Raw genomic sequence first — 15,779 nt, 5'->3', positions numbered from 1 at the left:
GAGTCTACCGTGAAGCAGCAAATACTGGGTGCGGGATACACAGGGAGATCTGGCAGAGATCCATGAGGGTTTGTATGCCATGGCCTCTGTCATGGAGGAGTCCATGTGATGCATGAGTACTGCGTTGACCCTTCACACCGAGCGCAAAGCTGGATAGCCCTTGTGATCTAGGAGCCATCAATCCAATCGAGCAGGAGCCACAAAGAGCCTTGTTTCCTGTGAGTGTCGCAAGGTGTAAACATCGTGTGAGCTGCCTGAGTAACGGACACAAACCTGGAGAATCTGTGTTCGATGGTCACAGACAATCTGAACATTCATTGAGTGTGATGCACTCTCAATTGTACAAAGACTAAGGTTGGGTACAACTGTGGCTTTATTGCAGTAAGATGTGTGGCCTCCCACAGCAGCTGGCAAAATGGCTGCTGAATAGAGGACACGCATATTTATACTCATACTGGGCGGAGACAGCAGGCAGGGGCTACCGGCAAACCTGTAGTACACGTCCTACCTTACATCACCTAAAACAGGTGTAACAGTGGTTTACCACATTGCCCCTGCTCGAGGCAATGTCCCAGTTGTGCAGGTACTGGCGTAGCTCATGGCTCATAAATGAGGATCCCCGGTCGCTGCAGACGTAGGCGGGGAAACCGAACAGGGCGAAGATTGTATTGAGGGCTTTGATGACAGTGGCAGAAATCATATCGGGGCATGAGATGGCGAAGGGGAATCTGGAATATTCGTCGACCACATTGAGAAAATACGTGTTGCGGTCGGTGGAGGGGAGGGGCCCTTTGAGGTCCACGCTGAGGCGTTCAAAGGGGCGGGAGACCTTCACCAGGTGCGCACGGTCTGGCCGGTAGAAGTGCGGTTTACACTCCGTGAGGACCTGGCAGTCACTGGTGATAGCCCTGACTTCCTCGATGCAGTAGGGCAGATTGCGGGCCTTAATGAAGTGATAAATGTGGGTGACCCCTGAGTGACAGAGATCGTCGTGCAGGGTCCAGAGTCGGTCCACTTGTGCGCTGGCACATGTACCTTGGGACAGGGCAGCGGGTGGCTCGTTGAGCTTACCGAGGCGATACAAAATCTTGTAATTAAAGGTGGAGAGCTCGATCCTCCACCGCAAGATCTTATAATTTTTGATCTTACCCCGCTGTGTGTTGTTAAACATGAAGGCAACCGACCGTTGGTCTGTGAGGAGAGTGAATCTCGTGCCGGCCAGGTAATGCCTCCAGTGCCGCACAGCTTCAACGACAGCTTGGGCCTCCTTTTCGACAGAGGAGTGACGAATTTCGGAGGCATTAAGCGTGCGGGAAAAGAATGCCACGGGCCTGCCTGCCTGGTTGAGGGTGGCGGCCAGAGCGATGTCTGATGCATCGCACTCAACTTGGAAAGGGAGCGTCTCGTCGACCGCGTGCATCGCGGCCTTGGCGATGTCGGTCTTGATATGGTTGAAGGCCTGGTGAGCATCGGCCGTCAGTGGGAAACCGGTGGAGTGGATGAGTGGGCGGGCCTTGTGAGCATAGTTAGGGACCCACTGGGCATAGTATGAAAAGAACCCCCGGCATTGTTTGAGGGCCTTGGGGCAGTGGGGAAGGGGGAGATCCATGAGGGGACGCATGCGATCGTGGTCTGGCCCTACAACTCCGTTCTGAACCATATAGCCGAGGATGGCTAATCGGTTCGTGCTGAACACACACTTCTCCTTGTTGTAGGTTAGGTTGAGGAGTTTGGCGGTGTGGAGAAATTTGGAAAGTTTGCGTCGTGGTCCTGCTGGTCGTGGCCGCAGATGGTGACGTTATACAGATACGGGGAAGTGGCCCGCAGTCCGTACCAGTCAACCATTCGGTCCATCTCCCGTTGGAAGACCGAGACCCCGTTAGTGACGCCGAAAGGAACCCTAAGGAAATGGTAAAGGCGGCCGTCTGCTTCAAACGCGGTGTACGGGCGGTCCGCCTTGCGAATGGGGAGCTGGTGGTAGGCAGATTTCAGGTCCACTGTCGAGAAGACCCGGTACTGTGCAATCTGATTGACCATATCAGATATGCGTGGGAGGGGGTACGCGTCGAGCTGCGTGTACAGATTGATGGTCTGACTGTAGTTAACGACCATCCTGTTTTTCTCTCCCGTTTTCACCACTACCACTTGGGCTCTCCAGGGGCTGTTGCTGGCCTCGATGATACCTTCCCGCAGCAGCCGCTGGACCTCAGACCTGATGAAGGTCCTGTCCTGGGCGCTGTACCGTCTGCTCCTGGTGGCGACGGGTTTGCAATCCGGGGTGAGGTTTGCAAACAGAGAAGGTGGGTCGATCTTAAGGGTCGTGAGGCCGCATACAGTAAGGGGTGGTAGGGTCCGCCAAATTTCAGGGTTAGGCTCTGGAGGTTGCACTGGAAGCACAGGCCGAGTAGCAAGGCAGCGCAGAGGTTGGAGAGGACGTAGAGCCGGAAGCCGCTGAACTCTACGCCCTGGATGGTGAGCAAGAAGGCGGCACCCACGGGCCGCACGTGTTGTGAGGGGAGCAAGATGGTGGTGCCCACGGACCGCACGTGGTCTGAGGCGAGGAAGAAGGCGGCGCCCACTGGCCGCACGCGGGGGGTGCAGACACAATAGCGCGATTGAGTGGGTCTGGCACACTGCAGCGAAATGTCCTGTCTTGCCGCAGGCCTTGCAGAGCGCGCTCCTTGCCGGGCAGCGCTGCCGGGGGTGTTTTGTCTGTCCGCAGAAATAGCACTTGGGTCCCCCGGGGTTGGTTGGCTGCCGCGCGGCGCAGGCGTGGGGTTGGCTGGGGGCGGTCGCTGATTGGGTCCACGATGGGGTTGTCGCTGGCGGGGTCCACGATACCCAGGAGGGGTGGGCCGTGCGGTCGTGGGCATACGCCTGTACGTTGCATGAGGCGACTGTGAGCGAGAGCGCTCGTTTCTTGGTCGCCACAAGGTCATGCGTAGCCCCTTCTAAGAGGCGCTGGCGGATGTAGGCTGACCCTTTGCCGGTAATGAACGCGTCTCTCATTAGCAGGTTAGAATGTTCAGCCTGGCATTCACAGTCTCTCACCAGGGCGAGCAGGGCACGCCAGAAATCTTCATCAGACTTCAGGGAAGTTGGTGCTGCGTGGACAGGAGGTGCCTGGCGTAGATCTTGTTGGTCTGCTGAGCATAGTTCTCCTTCAGTATCGCCATGGCCTCTGCATAGGTAGGCGCGTCCTGGACGAGGGGAAAGTCATCGGAGTTCAGCCGCGTGTGCAGAATCTGGAGCTTCTGTGCTTCTGGGATTGGGCCTGTCGCAGATCCGATGTATGCTTCAAAGCAAGCTAACCAACGTGCAAAGTCCTTTTTGGCGTTGTCTGCTTGAGGATGCAGCTGCAGGCGATCTGGCCTGATGCGGAGATCCATCTTTGTAAAACCTCTGTGTAATAAATTGATGCACTATCAATTACGATGAGACGAGAGTAGAGAGTAATCGAGGCTTTATTACACAGAGATGTGTGGCCTCCTACAGCTGCTGCTGAAATGGCTGTCGTTCGGAGAGCGCACACATTTATACTCCGCCTACTGGGCGGAGCCAGCAGGCAGGGATCTACCCCTGTACTTGTAGTACAGGGGCCTTACCATAATACCCTCGTATGCAGTGCAGTATATACAATATAATACTACCACGGTAACCCAGCAACCCCACTGAATCCTTTTTTCTTTTTTGGACACTAAGGGCAATTTAGCTTGGCCAATCCATTTCACCTGCACATCTTTGGACTGTGGGAGGAAACCGAAGCACCCGGAGGAAACGCACACAGAACGTGCAGACTCCGCACAGACAGTGACCCAAGCCAGGAATCGAACCCGGGACCCTGGAGCTGTGAAGCAACTGTACTAACCACTATGCTGTCCACTTGGATGGGCCCAAATTGGATGGGCTACCCATTAAAATGGAGATGGGCACTGTCATGTGAGAATACCTTTAAGACATGGATGTTTAAGCAATGTACCTTTAAGAAAACAGTGATGTCAGAGAGTGGGTGGAGCTGTGGTCTGGTCAGCCATTTTGCAGTTTTGTTTTGCAGTTTAGTTTTGCAGTTTGGAGGAAAAGAGCTGGGGGTGTGTCTGTGTTTTGCAGTGAGCTGGATCTCTGCCATGAAAGACTGTCTCTGCATCATTTGGGTGATTTAAACTCGTAATTGTAAAGCCTTTAACCTGATGTGATTCTGTTTAAAGGTGTTAAGTCTCTTGGAAGTTTGAAGGAACATTTTAAGGAGTTTTTTACTGTTGCAATATGTTCTGCGTTATCTTTGAAGTAAGGGGTGTTAAGAGATCCAATGTTTATTTAAGATGTTAAGTTGAGTTCATGGAATAAACATTGTTTTGTGTTTAAAAACCCACGTGTCCATAATTGTAAACCCACACCTAGGGGTACAAGCCGGGTGCTGGGAAACGCAACAAATACATTAAAGGGAGAGGTTGGTTCAACTCCATGATACATTTTGGGGTTCTGGAACGGCCTTGCCCATAACAACATCAAGGTGGCAGTTTTACTTATTCACAAAACAATTTACGGCCTGAAGCTTTGACATCTGCCACTCAAGCACTCTAACATCACCCTCAGGACATACACAGAGCAGGTGATGCCCTCAAAGGGAGTGTCATGGTGAAGTACAACTGTGGGACCAGGCCGCAGAGCTACCCCGCCACATTGTCAAAGGAAATTACACCGGTCCTATGTGGATGTTCGTGGCCACGTAAACTAAAATTGCACTGGGGGTGCTGTGAGCAAATTGGTCGTCTCTGAAACTAGTCTGCAAGACATTCTAAGTAGGCAACAATGTGTTTTTGACAACACGCTTGGAGAAATGGAAGGCTTAACTCCAATTGAAATTAGATAATCAAACCAAACTCTTGAGGGCACGCACTCTTCCGTATGCCATCCATCCAAAAGTAGAAGCCGAACTGGTGAGGTTGGTGGACTCTGGCGTACCCAAACCAGTGATGGCAAATGATTGGGTAACGCCGGGATTGTACCCATTTTAAAACACGATGGTTCAATCGAATCTGCAGTAACTTCAAAGTTACTATTAATCCAGTTCTATGTGCCAAAAAATACCCATTGCCCTTGATTGAAGATCTGTTCAGTGGCCTGGCAGGTGGGCAAAAATTCACAAAGGCGGATATGTCACAGGCCTACTTGCAGAAGGGAGCGGCTGCTGAATCCCAAGACCTTTTGACTATAGTCACTATAGTTCACTATAAAACCCTCTCCTTTGGGATCATGTCAGTCCCAACATTATTTCAGAGGCCTATGGACCAAATCCTAATGGACTCAAAGGAGTACAATGCTACCTCAATGATATCTTGATCACCAGCTCCACAAATGTGGATGCACTGTTCAGGCTGCCCCTGCTCCTGATTGGTGGGCAATCCAGTAATGGGTTGAAGATTCTCTCTACTCCTCCCAATCTGAAAATGTGCCAGTAAAGGCAGCATAAGTGAAGAATGATACCAGAAATTATCCCATTCTGAGCCAGGTGGTGGACCTGGTCGTGAAAATTAGAGGTCATATATGTCATGGCGGTGGGGGTTGTTGGTTCAGAACAGCTGCTTACAATGGGGGGTGCGGGTGGTCATTCCTCCAAACTTAAAATACAAGGTGCTGGAGTAATTGTGCCACGGCCATCCAGGAGTGGTGAGGATGAAGGAACTATTTTTAGTGGCCGAGATGGAACACTCTGGGAGCACTGAGGGTGAGATGCTGCAATACACAGACTATTGTAAACATGTAAATAAATCCTTCTTCATTTACAACAGCTTTCGTCTGATTTATTATATTGGCGACAAGGGCAATTTATCATGGCAAATTCACCAAACCTGTGGGAGGAAACCGTAGCACCCGGAGGAAACCCAGGAGTGGTACTGGACGGGTCTCGTATAGGGTCCAAGTAAAGACCCTTAAGAGACATTTGGACTAATTAACCAGGCGTCAGCCCACCTTTCGAGATTCCCCACCGCCGGTAGTATTGTTGTCGCCACAGCAGGAGCCACCCGTCGGGTTGAAGGCCCATCCATCAGAGTTGCCGCACCCACCCCAGCAAGAATACTATGAGTCCGATTCCGACTTGGACGCAGAAGTGTCCACGCCGGCAGACAACAGTGTGACCAGCACCAAGGTCTCGACGATTCCTCTTCAATGGTCCGCCAGAAAACTGTTGGACAACTCATTACACTCTACCCGGCCCAGAGCCACCACAGATGGATGCACAGCCGTGCGTAAAGTGGCGCAGAATGCACCATTGATTGGCAGCTGATAGGAGGCTTTCAGACTTTGAGGGGGGGGGTCTCATAATCCCCACGAGGACCCATTGATTTCCCTGTAGGACACGGGGAGTACGTGCTCCACAAGTCGGAGGCGGAGGCAACCACCTGCGGCTCATTAATGAGCACGGTATAAAAGCAGCCCCAAAACCAGGCCTGGTGTAACAAGTCCTCCCAGCTAGGATTGCACTGGGAGTGAGATGCTGCATTGCACAGACTATTGTAAATATGGAAATAAATCCTTCTTCGTTTATGACAGCTTTTGAGTTATTATCCCCCCCCCCCCCACCCACATTAGCATTGTGAAGATTTTATTCTATTCACATACCCTAGTCTACCCCCAGCATCCTCTCCCTTTCCCACATCACTTTTCCATGCAAAAGCAAATATGCAGCACCTTTTGCCTATTCCCTTCTTATTGTCCAAGGCCCCAAATAAACCTTCTGAGTGAAACAGTAATTGTACCTCTTTCAAATGTACTCACAGCTCACAATGTGGTCTGCTCCACACTGCTTGGGAGACCAAATGCAGATCAGTTGATCAGTTTGCAGAACACCGTCATTCAGCCTTTAAGCATGAGCTTCAGTCACCTGTCATTTTAACTGTCCACCTTGCTCCCACCCTCTGTTCTTGGCCTCCACGAGTTTTACAGTGTGTGAATAAAACTCGAGGAACGGCACCTCATCTTTTGATTAGGTACTTTACAGCTCTCCGCACTCAACACTGAGTTTAGCAATTTCAGAATACAACCGCTTCCCCCATTTTCTTACTTTTTGATTTTCATCTCTGGTCTTTCTCTTTTTCTTTACACTCAATTGTGGACAAATGTTCATCTTTCTCTAGGCACATCTTTTGTTTCTTTACTTCTCTCATTAGCACTCCCTTTGGTCATTTAACCTCTCCAGACCTTCCCTCTGATCCTTTATCACATCCTCACCATTTTCATTTGTTCAAAACATTCCTAATTTTTCTGAGTTCTGATGAAAGGTCATTGGCCTGGACATTCATGGAGTCAGGCTGGGTCAGGAGGCATTTAAAAATGACAGTCTAGACTCAGTTCTGGGACTTTCTCCACCTCCCCCCCCCCCCCCCCCCCCCCCGCCCCCCCGCCCCCCCAGTTCATGGTTCTGGATATTTTTATTTTTCCTAGTGTGGGAAAAGTGTGAGGGTAGCAAGCTCACAAGCAGAACCCACACCCTTGCTGGCTCCATTGTGTGTGTGGGCCTTTCAAACCTCCCCCCACCCCCAGGAATCCTGATGGAGTCAGGCCTGTTCTATCAGTAGACATAGCTAACAGCACTTCCGAGGAGTGACAAACCATGGGAGAACCCAAAACCGAGTCAGCAACCAAAAAAGGTCAACCATTCAACATTCTCTTCCTTTAAAATACAATGTCCTTACCGTCTCATAAAGCTGTCAATCAATGACAGCCATTCATAGTATCAATGACACAAAGCTTTTATTCACTTCACATCTCTTAGTTTTGGGCAAATAAATCACTATCAGACCCAGATGGGCGCTTGCCGTGGAGTCCTAGAGTAAAACAGAGGGAGAGAGAGAAAATTTAAAGAGCGGGAGAAAGAGAGAGAGAGAGGCTGTTAGTGATAGTGGTGAAGTCGGTACAAAGTAAAGGAGGTGGAAAAGGGAGGGAAAAACTCTAAAGGAGAAACAGCATTAAAAACGGGGAAAAATAATCATCAGTCAGTTGCTCAGTCCATGGTGCAATAAACACACAGGCACAAAGAAAGGTGATAAAGGTTTCAGTCAGAGAAAGTTTGCACTTCCCTGCAAGATGTGCCCACATTACCTGCTGAGCTAAGTGCTCCGGTCTTGGCACAGCCAAGCATTCATGATGAGACCATCTGACAACTCTATTCACAGAAGCAGTTAGAAAATATGGCCAAAACAAATGGTCAGAGATCTGTTTTACCAGATTACATCATTAGGAATCCTTGACCAAGCTCCAGGAATGACTAATGCACTTAGCTTAGTAGATAATCTTTGACACAGCTTGCATGGGAGTGCAAGGTTTGTTTGGTTGTCATCTTTATTAACTTATAATAACCATATCTTTCTTTGATGTGCGCTTGTCTGGTGTGTCTAGTTACAAAAGGTTAAGAGGTGCGAATGGATAGAGGATTTTTGTCTTTAATACTATAAATAGCTGTGGTTGCTTGACACAAAGTTTTAAGCTGAACACTATTTTCATGGTACAATTTCAAAACCCCTTTGCTTGTTGTCCAAAAGACTTGCCAGACTCCCATTGGTTTATTAGTTCTGTACATAATGAGAGAGTAGCTGTGGAGAATGCAAGTGGGCATGGAGGAGGCACGGGAGATTGGGGGGGTGGTAATAGAGGTGAGTGGAGAATGAGGAGGATGAGGGCTTGACAGTCATCACTACAACTAGGCCATTGTCCAAGTAAACAGAGATGGACATCTAGCCTGCCAGCCTGGCCATCCACCTGACTTTGTTGCTACCTCGTGCTTGCCTTGGGAAGCAGTGGCCCGGATCCCAGTCCGCACCCGCCTCCCTGGAACAAAAATATGAAGATGGAGGCCTCCTTAACGGAGATGGATTGGCAAAATTGGAACTTTCTTGACTCATGCTTCCCGTCTCCTTCATGTAAATTCTGCCCGTTAACTGTTTCTCCACAGATGCTGCCTGACCTGCTGAGTATTTCCAGTACTTTTTTTTTAAAGATTGAAACACATGGATTATTAAAACCTATCGCTTGTTTACAGTAAAACAGAAATAAATGTTTAATATCCCACTGACTGTCTTCGATAACACTTGAATACAGTCATTTATTTTCATGTTGCAACACAGTTGCTCTGGGTCTTAGTTATTCACACTTACCACGGCATGGTTCAGCCATAGGGGAATGAATTCATCAAGATCTTCAGGGTACACCAATGCTCTGTCATACGTGAACAAAAGCCAAAAGGATGCGACAACGAACTGGAAAAGGTCACATTAAAAATTAAGAAATCAGGATGGGATTTATTATACTTTCTGATATAAATTCAAAGAAACCAGCAGCCATTGGTTTGAAACTGCAAGTGATTTATTAAAATATTCGATTGGACTTTTAAATATTAAAATTAAAATGTCAAAGAAACGAAAGAAGCGGTAACATATCTAAGCTGAAAATGTGCATATGTTTCATTGAACTGTGTTAGTCTTTTCCGGAAGAGGTGGGAAATTCTAATGGCAAACAGGGGTGAAATTCTCCGTTATCGGCGCAAAGTCCGCCGATCGGCGCAAAAAACGGCGCAAATCCGACTTGCGTCACGTCGGAAAAATGGGTCGAAAGTCTCCGGCCCGAAATGGGCTAGCAGCGACGTAACGGGATCCGCGCTTGCGCAGTGGTTCAGGCCGTGCAGCATCATACGCGACGCACGGCATGACGGCTCATAAGGCCGCGCTGCTCCCCCCACCCGACCGGAACACCCGACCGGAACACCCGACTGGATGGCTGGCCGGCGCTCAGCCCCGAGGTTCGAGTCACGGGATGTGGAGGCGCTCCTGGACGCAGTGGAGCAGAGGAGGGACGCCCTGTATCCCGGGCACGGCCGCAGAGTTGCCCCACGCCACAGCCGGCATCTGTGGAGGGAAGTGGCAGAGGCCGTCACCGCTGTGGCCCTGACACCACGGACAGGCACCCAGTGCCACAAGAAGGTGAACAACCTCGTCAGAGCAGGCAGGGTGAGCCTCCCCATATCCCCTTCCCCATATCCCCCCTCCCCCATATGCCCCCTCCCCCATATCCCCCCCCCCATATCCCCCCCTCCCCCATATCCCCCCTCCCCCATATCCCCCCTCCCCCATATCCCCCCTCCCCCATATCCCCCCTCCCCCATATCCCCCTCCCCCATATGCCCCATATCCCCCCTCCCCCATATCCTTCCTCCCTCATATATCCCATATCCCCAAGTGAATCCAGCCCTAACCTTAACCTCTGCAATGCACGCGCAACCGATGGCGTGCATTCATATACCTGCCTAACAGTGTTGTCTTTTACCCCTGCCACCACCCCCACCTGCCCACCCCCCCCCCCCCCCCCACAGGAGAAGCGCGCGCACACAACAATAGGGAGCATGTGAGGACTGGAGGAGGCCCCGCTGATGAGAGGCCACTGACCGAACACGAGGAAAGGGCCCTGGAACTGGCTGGCGGACCTGACGACCGGGAGGTTGCTGATGCAGAGGTCGGGGGCGTACTAGCAAGTGAGCCACCGACAGCCCGTCCCCATATCCCCCCTCCCCCATATCACCTGATCACTGCCTGCGTGTCTAACCATGCATCCTTCATTGTGTATCGCAGGACCAAACGTCCAGGCACCCATCGCCGCAGATGCAGACCGCCTGCAGGATGCCCCTCGGAGGCCACGGGAGACAGAGAGACCCAGACCCTCCAGCATGCGATGCCCGCAGGATGCCCCTCGGAGGCCACGGGAGACAGAGACCCGGACCCTCCAGCGTGCGACGCCCGCAGGATGCCCCTCGGAGGCCACGGAAGGCAGAGAGACCCGGACCCTCCAGCATGCGACGCCCGCAGGATGCCCCTCGGAGGCCACGGGAGACAGAGAGACGCGGACCCTCCAGCATGCGACGCCCGCAGGATGCCCCTCGCACACCACGGGAGACGGAGAGACCTGGAGCAACAGGGAGACGACACCCCCGTCACGTGCGGGAGCGACCACCCAGCGACGAGGGGGGCAGCCACAGGCCCCCGTCACATCCGAGCCAGAACACCACTACCCAGGACACCACTACCCAGGACACCACTACCCGGGACAGCACTGCCCGGGACACCACTACCCAGGACACCACTACCCGGGACAGCATTGCCCAGGACACCCCTACCCGGGACAGCACTACCCAGGAAGACGAAATACCGGATAGTGACTCAGAGTGGATGGGTGGAGACGAACCCCCACCCCAAAGTGCCATGGACTCAGAGTGGGACGAAGAGCACGACACACAACGCCACTGCTGTCACCAACACCCTCCACCATCGCAGAAACACTCACCTCGGTTAGGCGCTTTAGTGATGAGGGTCTGGTACACTCACTGGTGCGCACAACACAGCAGTCCCGGTACAGCAGGTGGAGGTAGGAGCAGCAGAGGGGCCGGGTGGTCAGAGGGCAGCCCAGCCCAAGCGAACATCTGCCGCCCAGATGGATCCCGGGGTTCCTGGAGTTTCCCACACCCACCCATAGATCCGATGCAACCACCGACCCGGAGACGAGCGAAGAGGGTGACGGCCGGCTTGCGGCGGCTGCAGTCGCAGGTGGAGGAGTCCACCCGCGTCCAGGAGCTGGAAGTGGTGCCGGGTCATGCGTGCCACCCAGGCCGACACCCACACGGGTGGCGTCCGCAGTGGAGGCAATGGGTGCGACGGTGTCAGACATGGGGAACGGTTTGCGAGGCCTGGGGCTTTCCGTGCAGGCTCGGCGTCTGTGACCCAGGACATGGCTGCCCTCTCACAGGAGGCCATGAGCCAGTGCCAGCGCCAGATGGCAGAGGCGCTCAACACCATAGCCCAGTCTCAGCAGGCCATAGCCCAGTCTCAGCAGGCCATGGCCCAGTCTCTGCAGGCCATGGCCCCAGTCTCTGCAGGCCATCGCTGAGGGCATCGGCGCCAGTGGCCATGTGCGAGCTGGCGTCGCACTGTCACAGACAGGGTTTGCCAACCCCCTGGGTTCCATGGCTGCAAACCTGCAGACCCCCTGTCGATACCAGCACGGGGCCTCCAGGACTGACAGCGCCAGATGTCGGGGGGGGGGCGTCGGATGGCCAGTCCCGTTCGCATCCCCCACCCATGTAGAGGCCTGGGGGCCTACGGGCACCCCGAGGGAGGAGGAGGTGGAGTGGGTCCGTCGTGGCTCCCCCCTGTAGGGGAGGTCCCGGAACACCGCGACACCTCGGACTCCCCCCCCTTCCGTCCCAGGTGCATCGGGTGGGCAACGGGCAGGACAGGCTGGCAGCTCGCCATCCCAGTCGCCCGGGGCCACAGCCTGGCCCATCTAGGCCAGGACGCCCCAGGAAACGGCCGCCAAAGGGATCCAGTGTCAGAGGGCAGGAATCACAGGAGTCCACCTCCAGTTCTGCTGTACCGTCTGGGGAACCACGTAGACGTAGTCAAAGGGCCCGTAAGGCCAAACAATTAGACACTGAGTAAGTTGGCACGGGTGCAGGGGCACAGATGAGTTTTCGGGGCTAGGGCACGTGCATGAACTCCTTTGGTTATTAAAGTCAATGTTACACCTACAGAAGCTGCCTTTGTGCTCTGTCCAAAGCGTGCGGGGGTGTCATGTACGTTGAGCGCAAGTGTGTGTGTGAGGGGTGGTCTTACCTCAGCCCCAGGTGAGTCTGCCCCCCCTTCGCCCTGGGGCCGCCATCAACATTCCCCCGGGCAGAGGACGGGACCCGTGCGCTGCAGTGTCACAGCCGCATGCAGGGATGGTGCGGGTGGATGGTGGTACTGTGGCCCATGTGGCAGACATAGTCCAACGATGTGGAGCCAGGAGCTCACCGCAGGGGCGGGTTGTCATCCATCCTCCATGGCCTGCAATAGACACGCGTCCACCCGCAACTGTGTGAGCCCCGGCCGTTGTGCTGCAGGTGGATCGGCAATGGGGGGGGGGTGGTGTGCATGCGGGTGGGGTGGGGTGGGGTTGGGGGAGGGGGGGGAGGGTGCTGGGTGGGTGGATGGGTGGGTGTGGGGTGTGGGTGGTCGGCTGTTGCCATGGTGTGCGGTCTGTGGCCATACTACCCTATTCCCACGCCCATCTAGTCAGTGAAGCGGGCGGCTATCAGTCTGTCCTGTGCCCGCTGGGCCAGCCGGTAATGGTGGACAGCCACCCGCCCTGTGTCTCCCCCCGTCTGCCCTGACCATTACCCCCATCCCCCTCATCTGGGGAGGACTGTGCCTCTTCCTGCTGCTCCCTCCACTCCGCCCTCCTCTGCCTGCGGCACATCGCCCCCTCTGTTGGGCTATGTTGTGCAGGACGCAGCACACCACAATGATGCGGCCGACCCTATCTGACCGATACTGGAGGGCGCCCCCAGAGAGGTCCAGGCACCTGAAACGCATCTTCAGCACGCCAAAGCACCCTCTCGATCACTCCCCTTGTCGCTACATGGGCATCATTGTAGCGGTTCTCCGCCTCATTGCGTGGCCTCCGTATAGGCGTCATCAGCCACGATCACAATGGGTAGCCCCTGTCGCCCAGCAACCAGCCCCTCAGCCGGGGATGGCGTCCCTCGTACATGCCGGGGGATGGATGACTGCAACGACATGTATGAGTCGTGTACACTGCCTGGGTGACGGGCGCAGACGTGGCAGGATCATCATACGGTGGTCGCAGACCACCTGTACGTTCATCGAATAGGTCCCCCTTCCTATTGGTGAACACGGCCCTGTTATCTGCAGGTGGCCACACGGCGACGTGCATCCCATCGATCGCGCGCCCTGGACCATGGGGAACCCGGCCACGGCAGGGAAGCCCACGGCCCGGGCATCTTGGCTGGCCCGGTCCACAGGGAAGCGGATGTAGCGGTGCGCCATGGCATATAGGGCTTCTGTCACTGCCCGGATGCACCGGTGCACCGATGTCTGCGATATGTCGGACAGGTCCCCACTCGGTGCCTGGAATGGCCCCGTTGCATAAAAGATCAGGGCCACCGTAACCTTGATGGACACCGGGGAGAGGGTGTCCCCCGCCAGTTGCCGACGCGGTGACCAGGTGTGCCAGCAGGTGGCAGATGTGTGCCACGGCTTCCCGCCTCATCCGGAGTCTCCTCCTGCATTCCCGGTCCGTGAGGTCCTGGTATGACTGCCGGGGGCCGGTACACATGGGGGCGCGCTCGGGTGCCTCCGTTGCCGTGGGGCCGCGACGTCCTCCTCGTCCTGTCGGTCAGGTGTCCCTCCAGCCTGGGCGGCTGCCGCCTGACCCTCTGCGGCAGCCTGCGCCGCCTCTCTGGCACGCTCCTCCTTCTCCCTCCTCCTCCTCATCCAGGGCAACATGGACATTAGCGGCTGCCGCCACGGCGGCCAACATCGCTGGATGATCGGAAAACATGACGGCCTGGTTGGGGGGGGGGGGGGGGGGCCGGGGACGACGACATGTCATCATTGCCCATATCCCCTCCTTCCCCTCAGCCAGGTGGCATGGACCGCATGGGTCCAACTGTTGGAGGCTGGCACCTGGCCAGGTGGACCAATTCACTTGCCCTAGCACCCCCTCCCCGGCACGGACCCCCCTCAACCCTCCTCCCATGCACGGACCCCAACCTCCTCCCCGGCACGGACCCCCCATCCCCCTCCCCGGTACGGACCCCCCCCCCCAACCCTCCTCCCCGGCACGGACCCCCCCCATCCCCCTCCCCGGCATGGACCCCCCCCCCACAACCTCCTCCCCGGCACGGACCCACCCCAACCTCCTCCCCGGCATGGACCCCAACCTCCTCCCCCGGCACGGACCCCCCCCCAACCTCCTCCCCCGGCACGGACCCCCCCAACCTCCTCCCCGGCACGGACCCCCCCAACCTCCTACCCGGCACGGACCCCAACCTCCTCCCCAGCACGGACCCCCCCCCAACCTTCTCCCAGGCACGGACCCTCCCCATCCCCCCTCCCCGGCACGGACCCCCCCAACCTCCTCCCCGGCACGGACCCTCCTCCCCGGCACTCCCCCCGGAGCCCAGCCCACTCTAACCCCCCCCCCCCCCCGCCGCACACACACACACACACAACCCGAGACACACCTCTCCCCACACATTCAGACTGCGGCCACGCCATCGCCTGCCCAGAGCCAACCCCCCAGGCCGTCACTCACCTCCACGCTGGTCGGCGTGAGCCTGGAGCACAGGGTCACGCCGATGAAAAGGAGGTTTGATTTACGTCGACGTGAACGGTCATCACGTCGACGGGACTTCGGCCCATCCGGAAGGGAGAATATCGGCAGGCCGAAAATCGGCTGCCTTGCGCAGACCTGTGCCATTCTCCGAAGTCAGCGGCGCCATTAACGGCCCGCCGACTTTTCTCCCTTCGGAGACTTCGGCAACCTGCGGGGGGCGGGATTCACGGCGGCCAACGGCCATTCTCCGACCCTCTGGGGGGTTGGAGAATGACGCCCAAGGTCTCCCACGCCAATGTTTCTCTTTCAACAAATACCAACCAAAAGCAGATCACCTGTCTATCCTGCGATCTACTGTTTGCCCTATATCTGCTCCATTTGCTGATGAAACAACAGTGACTACACTTCAAAGTAGCAGAGAAATGTTTGGAGATATTGGGCGTCATTCTCCGACCCCCCCGCCGGGTCGGAGAATGGCCATTGGCCGCCATGAATCCCGCCCCCCGCCCCCCGCCGAAGTCGCCGAAGGGAGAAAGGTCGGCGGGGCGTTAATGGCGCCGCTCCCCGCGGAGAATGTCACGGGTCTGCGCAAGGCAGCCGATTTTCGGCCTGCCGATATT

The 15,779-nt window shown here is 55.4% G+C and overlaps 1 protein-coding gene across 1 annotated transcript in view; it reads right to left on the bottom strand.

The window, feature by feature from the left end:
* The window catches only part of LOC140425865 (androgen-dependent TFPI-regulating protein-like), a 345,871-nt gene that overhangs the window by 187,128 nt on the left and 142,964 nt on the right, over positions 1–15,779 (bottom strand). Inside the window, exon 2 of the mRNA XM_072510248.1 lies at positions 9,153–9,254. Within this exon, the coding sequence (XP_072366349.1) occupies positions 9,153–9,254 (102 nt within the window). The remainder of the gene's footprint in view (positions 1–9,152; positions 9,255–15,779) is intronic.

The sequence above is a fragment of the Scyliorhinus torazame genome, chromosome 6 (genome assembly GCF_047496885.1).
Source record: "Scyliorhinus torazame isolate Kashiwa2021f chromosome 6, sScyTor2.1, whole genome shotgun sequence".
NCBI lineage: Eukaryota > Metazoa > Chordata > Chondrichthyes > Carcharhiniformes > Scyliorhinidae > Scyliorhinus > Scyliorhinus torazame.
Note: the sequence above shows the minus strand (reverse complement) of the source record. Positions and strands in the feature narration are given on the sequence as shown.